The sequence below is a fragment of the Helianthus annuus genome, chromosome 5 (genome assembly GCF_002127325.2).
Source record: "Helianthus annuus cultivar XRQ/B chromosome 5, HanXRQr2.0-SUNRISE, whole genome shotgun sequence".
Classification (NCBI taxonomy): domain Eukaryota; kingdom Viridiplantae; phylum Streptophyta; class Magnoliopsida; order Asterales; family Asteraceae; genus Helianthus; species Helianthus annuus.
Window position 1 is genome coordinate 93,883,090 of NC_035437.2, and position 13,538 is coordinate 93,896,627.

Below are 13,538 nucleotides of genomic sequence, written 5' to 3' on the forward strand. Positions count from 1 at the left end.
AAGATACGTCAGTTTACACTATACTGGTAAATACAAATAACCGACACATTTTGAAAATGTTCAAAATCATTTTTATGTACACAATGGTACTTATATTTTCATAAATAACTTGGGATAAACTATTTCTATGTGCAGTTGTGGCATCCGAACCAACTGACCATGACCATTCCTCATAAATGCTTATTATTATTACTAGCTGTTTACCTGCGCGATGCGGCGGAAAACACATCACTTAGGTTGGTGAGTTTAGAGCTATGTACGGGGCGGGAAACATACTCGATTCTGTTAGTTTATCAATCCGATCGGGTAAATATCAATGTAATAGAATGTTAGGACTTTCTTTCTTTGAATTTTAAAGAAAATCAGAATAAGTTTGAAATCAAATAACATCTGGTTACTTTAGGAAAGTCATATTTCAGATTCTAAAATTAGTAACAATAAAAAATAACAAACATACCTTAGATATGTCATTTGTCCCCAAGTTAAGCCCAAATCTTAAGTACAGCTAAACAAACGGGCCCCATACATGTGAGTACTCAAACTCAGCCCTTATTGAAATTATTAGAACAAATGCATTATTACAAACCATTCTAAATGTAACCCAATACAAACAAAAAATAACTCTTAACACTTTGATTCAGCAAGACTTCATTAAACTATCCATCACTTCTCTAAAGTAATGTGATACCATGGTTAGAAACATCAATGATTAACATCAACAAGGTAGCCTTTCTGGCTTGCTTTCAGGATCCACAAGATCAAGCTTAAACTGTTAACAAGGAATATTAGTAGGAAATAGTATATTTACATGTATTAGAAAAATGTGGAGTTGAGGATGATCTTTTTGATCATTTATAAACAAATAGTCAATTTGGATCTGAAACACCCTCAAAATGCTAAAATCTTATATTAAAATAACGAACACCCCCTTAGATTTCATTTCACCGGTCCATGAGCAGGGGATTGATCACATATAATCAAATAGCCATTTTGGATCCCAAACACCCTCAAAACGCTAAAAGCTTATATTAAAATAACAAACACCCCCCTTAGATTTCATTTCATTAATCATAGCCTTTGAGAGTTTGGTTGCGAATATACCTGGCAAAATGGGTTTAGCGGGTTGGGTTAAAATGGGTTTGGTTCATGACAGTCATTTAAAAAAATGTTATTTTGGTTCAGATCCAAATAGAGTGATAAAAATGGGTTTGGGTCAGAACGAGCTATGACAATAATAGATTCGGGTTAAAATGGTCTATGACATTTGCATTATGAAAATTCTGAGATCAGTTAACAGTTTCAAATTACTAATTGTCTGTTATTTTCTTATTTTTGTTTTAACTGGTTATTACTTTAACTTGTTCGGTTATTCGTTTTAGTCAGTTTGGTTAATACAATACAGAATTGGGCCATGTACGTTTTGTAGACCAAACCTAATAAGAAACATGTAGATAATCCTTCACAACATTATTTATTTATTTGCAGATTATAATGCACATAACCAACTAGAAAAACAACATTATCCAAGAAACCAAGCTATACATAAAGTTGCTATCACACACAAATTACAACCAACACATAATAAAAACACGTTGCGACTCATCTAATTTATTCACGATAAACCGTTAACTCCGAATCACGAGCTCAGGACCTGTAATAACCATCATTCGCGGCATGTTTTCAACGATGCTTGTTGCTAAGTTTTCCGAACTAATCGATCCCGAGTTCTTCTTGTATTCAGCATTATGGACCCCGAGTGCAGCCCTTCCCGATGGGTCAAGATTGTTTGAGAAGTGTATTATAACACTATATAAAACACCATATAAACACCGTATAACAATATGTAACACCATATAACACCATATAACATTATGTAACACTATATAACACTACATAGCAAATATAACACTATAGTTTGTCTGATAGCATGTCTATGATAGATGTATAGTGTTATATATTGTTATATAGTGTCATATAGTGTTACATAGTGTTATATGGTGTTATATGGTGTTACATATTGTTATACGGTGTTTATATGGTGTTATATAGTGTTATAATACACTTCTGGATTAATGTACAGGATCCTTACCCCTTTATTAATGGAATGGAAAGCGACTCATCTATATTATGCACACAATACAATACAAATATATTGATTTTTGACTTGAAAAAAAAATATTTTGAGGATATATTGATTTTTGACTTGAAAAAAAAATTATTTTGAGGATAGTGTTTACTGATAGACTAATCTTGCATATTATTGCATATTATGTATAAGTTCGGGTTAAAAGTGACCGACTTACAAAGTTCGGGTAAAAAGTGACCGGGTTATAAACTTGGGGTTTTCTTGAGATAGTCTTTTAATCCTAGTTTGAGTGAAATGGGTTTACTTGTTGAACAAGTAATTAGGCTTATAAAGGATTTATTTGTAACCCTAATTGTACCAATTATCAATAAACGAGTTTTGATTCGATACGTTCTTTGGTATCCAGTTCTAACAAATTGGCATCAGAGCTCTAAGGAGTTCGATCCACGTTCAAGACTATCGATCTTGGAGTCCGGCAAGAGAGAAGCAACCGTCGAAGGACTGCGGTTGAGAAGATCTTGCAACGGGTTCTTGTGATCGTAGAAGGCGGTGACCGAAAAGAAATGGCGCACAAGTCTGCACAGTTTATTCCGTGAACACGTAAAATTTGTTATTCTGTTCAAGAACACCGGCGATCAGGAAGACGACAGATCTTAGTCGGCAATTTTGATTACCGCAGGAAAGCGTATTTGATTGACAAAGGACTGCAATCAATAGAAGTCCTGCAACGGGTTCTGAGTAGTCTCCGAACAGGAAGAAATGACTGAGACGGGGATCGCTAGGGCTGTCAAGAAGATGGGTTGTCGGTTACTCGTTTAAACAGATGGTGGAGTGGTGCGCAAGGCTGAATCAAATAAAGAAAAAGCAAAAAGGGTATTATTTTTTTTAAGCTTCGATTAAAGAAAAACATAAAGGAGTTTGTTTCTTCTTTAATTTACAAAGCCACACAAAAGACCACAGTAAGGTTTTTCTTTGGAAAAGCAACCAAAATTTATTGTTCCAAAAGTCAACGTGATTTTCTATTTTGACAAGCAATTTGTTTTGGTTATTTTCTTTTGACATCAAGTTAAAAGAAAAGGAATAGTATTTTTATAAGAAGCAAGAAAAGGTTTTTTTTAAAGTAACGACAGAAAGAACAAAACAATTAAAGGATTTATTGTTTTTTTCTCTTAAAATTTACTATTAAAAGGAAGTAGCTGGATTTTTATTCTCGGGAGGGACTTGATTTGAGGTTAAAAAAGGTTGATCAAGTCCTATTAGTACTCCGTTAACATACAGTAGAAGAAACCGAATGATGGGTGATAACGCGAATCGGGTACCTCCAACGAAGGAACTGATGCCTAGTCTTCCATGTCCAATGCTTACGGATACAAACTACACCGTTTGGGCTATGAAGATGAAGGTAATCTTCAAGGTTTACAAGGTATGGGATGTGAATGACCCAGGAATGACCATCGATACTCACAAAGATTCTATAGCAATCGATTTGCTATTCCAAGGGTTACCTGAAGAGCTAGTGTTGCAGATTTGGAACAATAATTCAGCAAAAGAGATGTGGGAAGTGGTGAAATCTCGCAATCAAGGTGCTGAACGTGTGAAAGAAGCAAGACTTCAAACCTTAATGTCGGAATTTGAGGGTTTGAAGATGAAGGAACCAAGTACGATCGTTGAGTTCGCAGGAAAGATTTCAGGGATTGCTTCTAGATCTGCTTCTCTTGGAACAATGATTAAAGAAGAGAAACTGGTTAAAAGGTTTCTACATGGTTTGCCTAAAAGGTTTATTCACATGGTTGCCTCTCTTAAGCAATCCATTGACCTTAAGACAGTTGGATTTGATAATGTCATGGGTCGTCTTATAGCCTATGAGGAACATGTCAACCTTGAAGATAAGGAGCTACCAGTTAGAAGTGATCAGTTGCTGTTGACTTATGAGGAGTGGGAAGCTAGAAAAAAGGAAGGGTACGATCGAGGCAAAGGAACGACCGAGTCTAGTCAAAGAGTTCGGGTCGCGGTTGAGGAAAAACCGGGGGTCAAGATAAAGACAAGGAACTGGATCAAAAACCAAAGAAGGACCGTTCTAAGATAAGGTGTTTTCGATGTGATGAATTAGGACATTTTTCTTCAGATTGTCCTACATGTAAAAAGGACGAGGACGAGGAAAACAATCTTATTCAAAGGGTTGAACCGGTTGTTTACTTGCAAACACACGTTGAAGAGGCTAATAATGTGTTTCTAGACGAGGAAAGGATTATTCCAAGGATGTATGAGCCCAAGTGAACTCAATACATGGTTACTTGACAACGGGGCGAGTAACCACATGACGGGTAAAAAAGAGTTGTTCACTAACCACGATCACAACATCAACGGAAAAGTGAAGTTTGGAGACGGGTCATGCGTAGAGATTAAAGGACAAGGGATGGTCGTCTTGGAAGGAAAATCTGGGGAACAAAGGGTGTTGCGTGATGTTTACTATATTCCAGCACTTGCACTTGAAAGTAATATTAGGGCTGTAAACGAACCGAACGTTCAGCAAACGGTTCGTGAACCGTTCAGCAGGAAGTTTGTTTATGTTCGTTCGTTTAATAAACGAACGAACATGAACAAGAAATTTCGTTCGATTAGTTAAATGAACGAACATGAATAGAGGTCTCGTTCGTTCGATTGTGTTCGTGAACGTTCGGTAAGGTGTCCGTGAATGTGTTCGTGAACATATTCATGAACATCCGTTGATTTGCGTTCGTTTATGTTCGTTGTGTTTTAATTGAAAATCTTTGAACTTTTTTATATTTTATTTGTACTTTTTATATTATTAAACTTTTATTTATTTTATTACCCTAACAATTAAACTAGGAAACTCACTTTCACCTTGTTTATGCATCATTTCCCTTTCATTCCTCATTATTTACATCGGCGAATACGATCGACCTCTGTTCCACAATAAGGGATTCAAGTTCGAGTGCTACTCTCTGTGCCATCTATCTTTATCCTTCGTCGCGTTCGCCAAATTTATTTGTGTTTGTTTGTGTTCGTTGAATTGTGTTCGTGAACCGTTCGCGAACACGCTTATTTCCTTAATGAACGAACAAGAACATAAAATCTCGTTCGGTAGGTGTTCATGAACCGTTCGTGAACACATTTATTTCCTTAACGAACGAACATGAACAAGGCCTTGTTCGTGTTCGTTCGGTTCGTTTACAGCCCTAAGTTATATAATAAGCATTGGTTAGTTGGACGAGAGATGGTACAAGATCGCAATCCGAGACAGTATACTTTGGATGTTTGAGCAAGACGGAACTTTGCTAATGAAGGTACCTAGTTCACCTAATCGCATTTACAAGATTAATCTTGAGGTTGTATCTCCGGTTTGCATAAGGCTGAAAATAACGACCAACCCGTCTCTATTGTGACGGAAGTTAGCTCCCAAACAGATCAGTCAGCAACAGGAATTAGCGACAAATTTAGGCAGTCAATGACACATTAGGCATATAGTGACCAGACTGACTAGTTAGCGACAGAATCTGACCAGTCAGCGACAAAATCTGATAAGCCAATGACAGCTTTTAGCGACGAGTCTGCGACAGATCAGTTTTTCCGCACTTCAATACTTAAATGGATGTTCGGTTTATCAAATGAAGAGACAAGTTTGAAAGTCAAGAAATTATTGCAAGAGCAAGTTAAAGTGGAACGTATTGGCGGGGATTTGCAACGGACTGACATCCTCAGAAAAGCCGTGCCACTACTGAAGATTATCGAGATGAGATATCTTCTCGGTATTGCAAGATTATGGGGGTGATCGTTAGACTAATCTTGCATATTATGTGTAAGTTCGGGTTAAAAGTGACCGACTTACAAAGTTCGGGTAAAAAGTGACCGGGTTATATACTTGGGGTTTTTTTGAGATAGTGTTTCAATCCTCGTTTGAGTCAAACAGATTTATTTGTAACCCTAATTGTACCAATTATCAATAAACGAGTTTTGATTCAATACGTTCTTTTGTATCCAATTCTAACATTTACCTGAAGAAAGGCCTTCCTCATGTTAGTGATGTTAAGAGAATTTACATCTTCTTGGTTCCTGAGATCTAATAAGATCTGCAGAAAATCTTTCATCATCCCATGATCACCAACTTCTTCATGTGACATTTCTGAGTTCGCTTTGATTCGATTTTGAATCATGGTTTCTATAATTCGATCCAATCTATGAAGTTGTTTCTTCATGTCCCTCTCAACACGTTGTAGATCAAACCTCGCAAGAATAGGGAAGAAATCAGATAAATCCGGTCGTCCGTAAATCTCAACAATGTTCCAAGCCACCATCTGCAACTCTGATCCAAGATGGCTATCTGATGTGTTTCCGCAAATCAAACTAGTTATGACGTTTGTCTGAGTCACGAAAGCAATGTCGCTAATGTCGATTGGTGTACCGATTTTACTAAACACATTCTTGATAGTGTTTCTAATTTCATCCCTTCTGAAATAACTACATGCTTCAAGATTCTTGTTATTTATGGCCTCATGGACAAATATCCTACGAAGGTTATGCCAGTTCGAGTTGTTGTCGGACCATACGAAATCTTGGCCTCCGTATGTTATTACCGATGCAGCGACTGTTAGGCTGCGGTTAGCGAAGATCTCATCGTGGTCACGAACCACTGCTTTTGCTAACTCTAAGGAGTTTATGATGACATGAAGCTTGCTTCCGAGATGGAACTTGAAGATGGGACCGTATTTGTGAGCCATGTTGGTAAATTGAGTGTGCAAGTTAGGACCAAGAAATGGGAGGTACCCAACAATCGGCAAGGATCGGGGACCAGGTGGCAGTGGAGGTTTGGTGCTCGAATTTGTAAACTTGTACCATAAAACAGCCAACATGACTGCTGCACTGGTGACAAGTATTGATAGAGTAAACTCGTCTTTGTTGCTGTTAATCATGACTTCCCACCACCATCATCCATGGCTGTTTAGTTGTGCCATATTTGGCGATGAAAAATGTAGGTAAGAAGTAAGATAATAATTAACACAAGTTGTTTGATCTATTTATGGCCCTTTACCACGGCTTATCATATCTGAGAACAACACATCAGAGGTGGTCAGTTGTCCACGTTTCACAAATTAAAATAAGTGATCCAAACAATTATCCGTATTTAATAATGCAAGTCCCCATGACTCCATAAGTCAACCTCATTGTGATTGATATTAGAAAGGGTTGGTTAAATGCACCTCCGTTCACTACTACAAAACATAGCTTTAGACAGGGTGAAATGGGTTTTAAGACGGTGTTTCAACACCGTCTTAAACTACACTAGTTTAAAATCAAGTCTTATTAGACGGTGTCCTAGTTGAACACCGGCTTAAACTCAAGTCTTATTAGACGGTGTTCAGTTTGAACACCGGCTTAAACTTTGTGAACCCCGTCTTTTAGTATCAAAACATTTATTAAAACAAATACTTTTAACACCGTCTTATAAACTTAGTGAACCCCGTTTTTTAATACCAACTGAAAAAAATACATTTACTGAATACATATTTTCCAAAAATACATTTGCTAGAAAAAAAATACATCAACCTTATATACACGAGTGGAACATTTTCAAATTAAACCAAAACAATACACATTCAAATCCAAAATAAACCCGTAGACATCCAATGCGGAAATAAACCCGTCAAATTACAATCATTTGTGAATACATAACAAACTACACACAAGCTAAACTAACGAAATACCTAACTCGCTAAAAAACTTCGGCATCAACGTCATCAACAAAACATCTATTTCATTATCCGTAGCCTCTCTCGTGTCATGCCACATCTAAAATAAAAGTAGATAGAAAGAGTTATTACAAATATTATAGAATAAATCTAAAGGCAAAGAGAAAAATCGATAACAACATCGGAAATAAAGCTATGTACATATTTACATGTTATATACATCTAAACCTTCTAAGTTTAAAAAAAAATAAACAGTTAAGTAATAAATTGATAAACAAGTATATTTACTTACTTCATCGGGAAATTGGTTTTGATACAAATTGAGAAAGTCAAACATATGTTGGAGAACCATGTAGCCGCATTCTCATCCACCCTTTTGTTGCTTATACTGTAATAAATTCACAAATTATTATTTAAAAGTAACGAAATTCAAACAATTTAGAAATAACAAACACACATATATCAACCATTGTGTAGTTGAACTCTGATCCTAACGCGGTAGGAATTAGGCTTGAAAGACGATAGTTAGAAGCATTCTTTTCGCCTTTTATCTTTGTTGAATCCAAAATATATATATATATATGTCCTGTGTGTTGGGCAATGATGAACAAAGAACAATGGTCGCTACAAAATTAGCGTTATAGAATAGTTAGGTGAATCATAGTAATAAAATAAAAGCAAGTTAACTAACAAAAACTTACTCAGCCAAATGCGGTGCAAGAATGAAATCTTTATCGACATGATGAGTCGCTAAACTTAAAATGCGATCTTCAACCTCTCTAGGATTTCTTTTGCACATATCACCTGTGATTGCGTTCACATTTAAAAAGGCGCATTGGTTGCATTTTTTAGCCTCTGACTCCTTATAAAATACCTTAAAACAAGAATAAAATATATGATAAAACTTAATGAATTCAGTTATATCTATACAATATTATAGTGATAACAACTTACAATGTAAACCAAAACACAATGGTGAGATCAACCCAGTCTTTGACAAATAATGTTAACATTGATTCAACCTCAATATAGGTACCACTTTTGCTAGGAAACATATTCTCATGAGCTGAATATGGAAGTGTAGTAGCCCAGTCGTTCCCGATGTATCCACCTAGTCGACCGACCATCTTCTTATGCCATTCGGGTCTTAGTTCGATCAATTGTAAATGTAACTTCACTTTTTCGGCTTGTTTTTCTTGATATGTCAATTTAGCTTAAACCTGTTTTCGTTTGCCTTTGGACTTGTTTTGTGTTGCCATAGCTTTTTTCGGCTTTGGTTGTTTCGTTTGGGACTTTTGAACAACAGGCCTCATAACCTAAAATATCAAACAATCCGTTTCAGCTATTAAAATATCACTCGCAATTCCTTTAATTACAATAATACGCTTTTCAGCTACTAAATACATAAAATTAAAGATACTATCGAATTTTAAGTTAGAGAGAGATGGAGATAAATTAGGAACTAATTGGTTTTACTTTTCCTAAAATACCCTTTTCAGCTATTAAAATGTCACTCACAATTCCTTTAATTACAATAATGTCATTATTGTTTTGTAACAACTAGCCTATTAACATTATAGAGATAAGAAAGAAAGATTGGGGAGATGGATATATCTTATTGATGTGTAAAATGGATTACATATATGCCTCTGTTTATAGGCTTACAAGAATGGGGGTTAAATATATGGAGAGTCATAAGAAAAGTGGATAGTCACACAATTAATACATAATAATTCATAACACTCCCCCTTGACTATCCATGTGACAAAATAATATATTATTCTTATAATACGCTTGGTGATGCTGCCTCGTTAAAAACCTTGCCAAGAAAACCCAGTGGGATAAAACCATAGCTAAGGGAAAAAGAGTGCAGCGCGTATTATTCTCCCCCTGATGATTTAAGCTCCTTGAGTTGACGCATCCCAATGCCATGAACAAGTTTCTTGAATGTAGAGGTTGGAAGTGATTTAGTAAACAAGTCTGCTAAATTATCGCTAGAACGAACTTGTTGGACAGTAATATCTCCATTCTTTTGCAAATCATGTGTGAAAAAGAACTTTGGTAAAATGTGCTTCGTTCTGTCACCTTTGATGTATCCTTCCTTAAGTTGAGCAATGCATGCTGCATTGTCTTCATGTAAAATTGTCGGTCCCCCATCTCTCATAGAAATACCACAAGACCCACGAATGTGTTGTATTACACTTCTTAACCAAACACATTCTCGACTAGCTTCATGAATCGCCAATATTTCTACATGATCAGATGATGTGGCTGTGATGGTTTGCTTTACAAAGTGCCATGAAATAGCAGTGCCTTCACTTGTGAATAAATATCCAGTTTGAGATCGTCTAGTGTGAGGATCAGATAAATACCCTGCATCTGCAAAACCAACCAAACTTGTTGTCGATTGGTTAGTAAAATACAACCCCATATCTTTTGTACCTTGAAGGTATCGAAATATTTGCTTTACCCCATTCCAATGCCTCTTCGTAGGGCATGAACTATATCTTGCCAATAAATTTACAGAAAATGATATATCTGGTCGTGTATGACTAGCAAGAAACATTAGTGCACCAATTGCACTTAAATATGGTACTTCTGGACCAAGAATTTCCTTTCTATCATTCGGAGGTCGGAATGGGTCTTTCTCGACATCAAGAGATCTTACAACCATTGGGGTACTCAATGGATGTGATTTTTCCATATAAAACCTTCTAAGTAACTTTTCTATATAGTTTTGTTGATGTACAAGGATTCCACCCTTGAGGTGTTCGATTTGTAACCCAAGACAAAATTTTGTCTTTCCAAGGTCTTTCATTTCAAATTCTCTTTTCAAGCATTCAACCGCCTTTTGGAGCTCACTTGGCGTTCCAATTATATGCAAGTCATCAACGTATACAGCAATTATAACATATTCAGATTCTAACCTTTTTATGAAGATACACGGGCATATTGAATCATTTTTGTAACCTTCTTTCAATAAATACTCACTAAGGCGATTATACCACATACGCCCAGATTGTTTTAGCCCATATAATGATTTGTTTAATTTAATTGAAAGATGTTCTCGAGAACTAGATGTACATGAGTTTGGTAATTTGAATCCTTCAGGGAGTTTCATGTAAATATCAGTATCAAGTGAGCCATAAAGGTAGGCTGTCACAATATCCATTAGGCGCAGATCAATCCCTTCTTGTATTACCAGACTAACAAGATAACGAAAGGTTGTCGCATCCATCACCAGAGAATATATCTCCTCATAATCAATCCCAGGTCTTTGCGAAAATCCTTGTGCTACTAATCGTGCCTTGTATCGTACGATTTCATTTTTCTCATTGCGTTTTCGCACAAAGACCCACTTATATCCGACAGGCTTTACACCTTTAGGTATAGGGACTACTTCTCCAAAAACTTCTCGTTTATTGAGGGAATCTAATTATGCCTTAATTGTGTCTTTCCAATTTGGCCAATCATTTCTTTGTTTACATTCCTCAACAGATTTTGGTTCTTGATCCTCATTATTTTCCATTACTTCTAGCGCTATGTTATATGAAAAACTGTCATCGATGTCGATTTCATTTCGGTTCAATACCTTTCTAGACATGATATAATTTATTGAGATCTCTTTGTTTTCAGGTACCTGAGGTTCTTCTGGAACCATCATATCTAGTGTCTCTTCAGAAGACTCTTTTCTTGGCATTATCATTACCTCGACTGGACCATCATTATTTGCTCCATTTTTCTTTCGAGGATTTTTATCTTTAGAACTGATCGGTCTACCACGTTTGAGACGTGCATTAGACTCATTTCCAACATGTGGTTGTCCTTCTGGGATACTTATTTTTACTAGAGCATTAGCAGCTGGTATGTGTGACTTAGTCACTCTTTTTGGGTTAGTAAATGCGTCTGGTACTTGATTTGCTAATGTTTGTAAATGAATTATTCTTTGGACTTCTTGTTCACACTCTTTAGTTCGAGGATCAAGATGAGATAGTGATAATTCATACCAAATTATATTATTATTTTTCAGCTGCTTTTCATCTCCCCCTAATGTTGGGAATGTTGTTTCAACAAAATGACAATCACCAAATCGAGCTGTAAATAAATCACATGTTAATGGCTCTAAATACTTAATGATCGATGGTGATTCATACCCAACATATATTCCTAACCTCCTTTGAGGTCCCATCTTTGTGCGTTGTGGTGGAGCGATAGGAACATATACGGCACAACCAAAAATCCTTAGATGGGAAATATTTGGTTCCTGACCAAAAACCAACTTTAATGGGGAGGAAGTGTGATAACTTGTTGGCCTCATGCGAATTAGTGTTGCTGCATGTAAAATTGCATGCCCCCAGGAAGATGATGGTAGTTTTGATTTCATAATCATTGGTCTTGCAACCATTTGAAGTCGCTTGATAAGCGATTCAGCAAGTCCATTTTGCGTATGTACATGAGGTACTGGATACTCTACACTTATGCCAATAGACATGCAGTAATCATTGAAGGTTTGGGATGTAAATTCCCCAGCATTGTCCAACCGAATTTTCTTTATGGGATAATCTGGAAAATGTGCTCTTAACCTTATTAATTGAGCAAGTAGTCGTGCAAATGCCATCTTACGACTTGATAGTAAACTCACATGTGACCATCTAGTTGATGCATCAATTAAGACCATAAAGTATCTAAACGGTCCACTGGGAAGGTGTATAGGTCCACATATATTCCCATGTATTCTTTCTAAAAAACTTAAGGATTCTGTCCCTACCTTAACTGGTGGTGGGCGAGTGATTAACTTCCCTTGTGAGCATGCAACACATGTAATATCCTTAGATTGAAGAATCTTATGGTTCTTCAAAGAATGACCACATGAATTTTCAATAATTTTTCGCATCATTATTGATCCGGGATGGCCTAACCGGTCATGCCAAATGATAAAATTTTCTCAATCCATAAACTTTTGGTTTATGATTGCATTTGATTCAACTGCACAAATTTTGGTACAATACAAACCAGAGGCAAATGCGTGTAACTTCTCTAATATGTGTTTTTTCCTGAAATAATATTTATGATTTGAAGGTACTCATCATGTCCTTCACATGTAGTCTCAAGATGATATCCATTTAGACGAATATCTTTAAAGCTTATTAGATTTCTTTGAGATATTGGGGAAAATAAGGCATTGTTAATTTTGAGCAAAGTTCCACTTTGTAGAACTACATTTGCTTCTCCAAAGCCTTCAATTAATTTTGTTTTACCAGATATAGTACCAACGCTTGCCTCTTTCATTGTTAAACTAGAGAAATAATCCCTTTTCTTTAGGATTGTTTGTGTAGTAGCACTGTCTATTAGACATACATCTTCACCATTAATATGAAGTTTAGTTGAATACTCCATATGCTTCAAAACAAAATAAAGCTTCATAAATAAAAGTATAATATAGTTCAAACATAACAATTTCATAAAGTGCCCCAAAAACAAAACATAACAAAATCCCAAACAAAATGTCTTAATAAAACATCAAGGAAATAGCATAATTTTAAATATAATCATTCATGCATAGGGAAAATTGCAAGCATCCAACTGGTATGTATCAGCCATGATATCACCAGAATCCAAATTAGCTTGCTCGATAAGGAAATCATCATAATCCAGATTAGTTGCATTAGTATGGTCCTTTTCACCACTTGGGACATCAACATTTCCATCTTCATATGTGAAATTTGTCTCTATTCCTTTTTGTT

The 13,538-nt window shown here is 36.0% G+C and overlaps 1 protein-coding gene across 3 annotated transcripts; it reads right to left on the reverse strand.

Moving 5' to 3' along the window:
- Positions 1-1,452: 1,452 nt before the first annotated feature.
- Positions 1,453-7,086, reverse strand: LOC110942908 (cytochrome P450 93A3). Of its 3 annotated transcripts, none has more exons than XM_035990229.1 (2): positions 6,103-7,086; positions 1,453-1,764 (listed from the first exon to the last, which is right to left on the reverse strand). In XM_035990229.1, exons 1-2 carry the CDS (start codon positions 7,015-7,017, stop codon positions 1,744-1,746), a joined length of 936 nt encoding a protein of 311 aa, XP_035846122.1. In that variant the 5' UTR covers positions 7,018-7,086; the 3' UTR covers positions 1,453-1,743. The 3 variants fall into 3 exon arrangements, with proteins under 3 accessions (XP_035846122.1, XP_022040363.2, XP_035846121.1); XM_022184671.2 differs by having other exon boundaries at positions 1,453-1,806; XM_035990228.1 differs by lacking the exon at positions 1,453-1,764 and adding an exon at positions 1,998-2,120.
- Between the last annotated feature and the right edge of the window lie 6,452 nt (positions 7,087-13,538).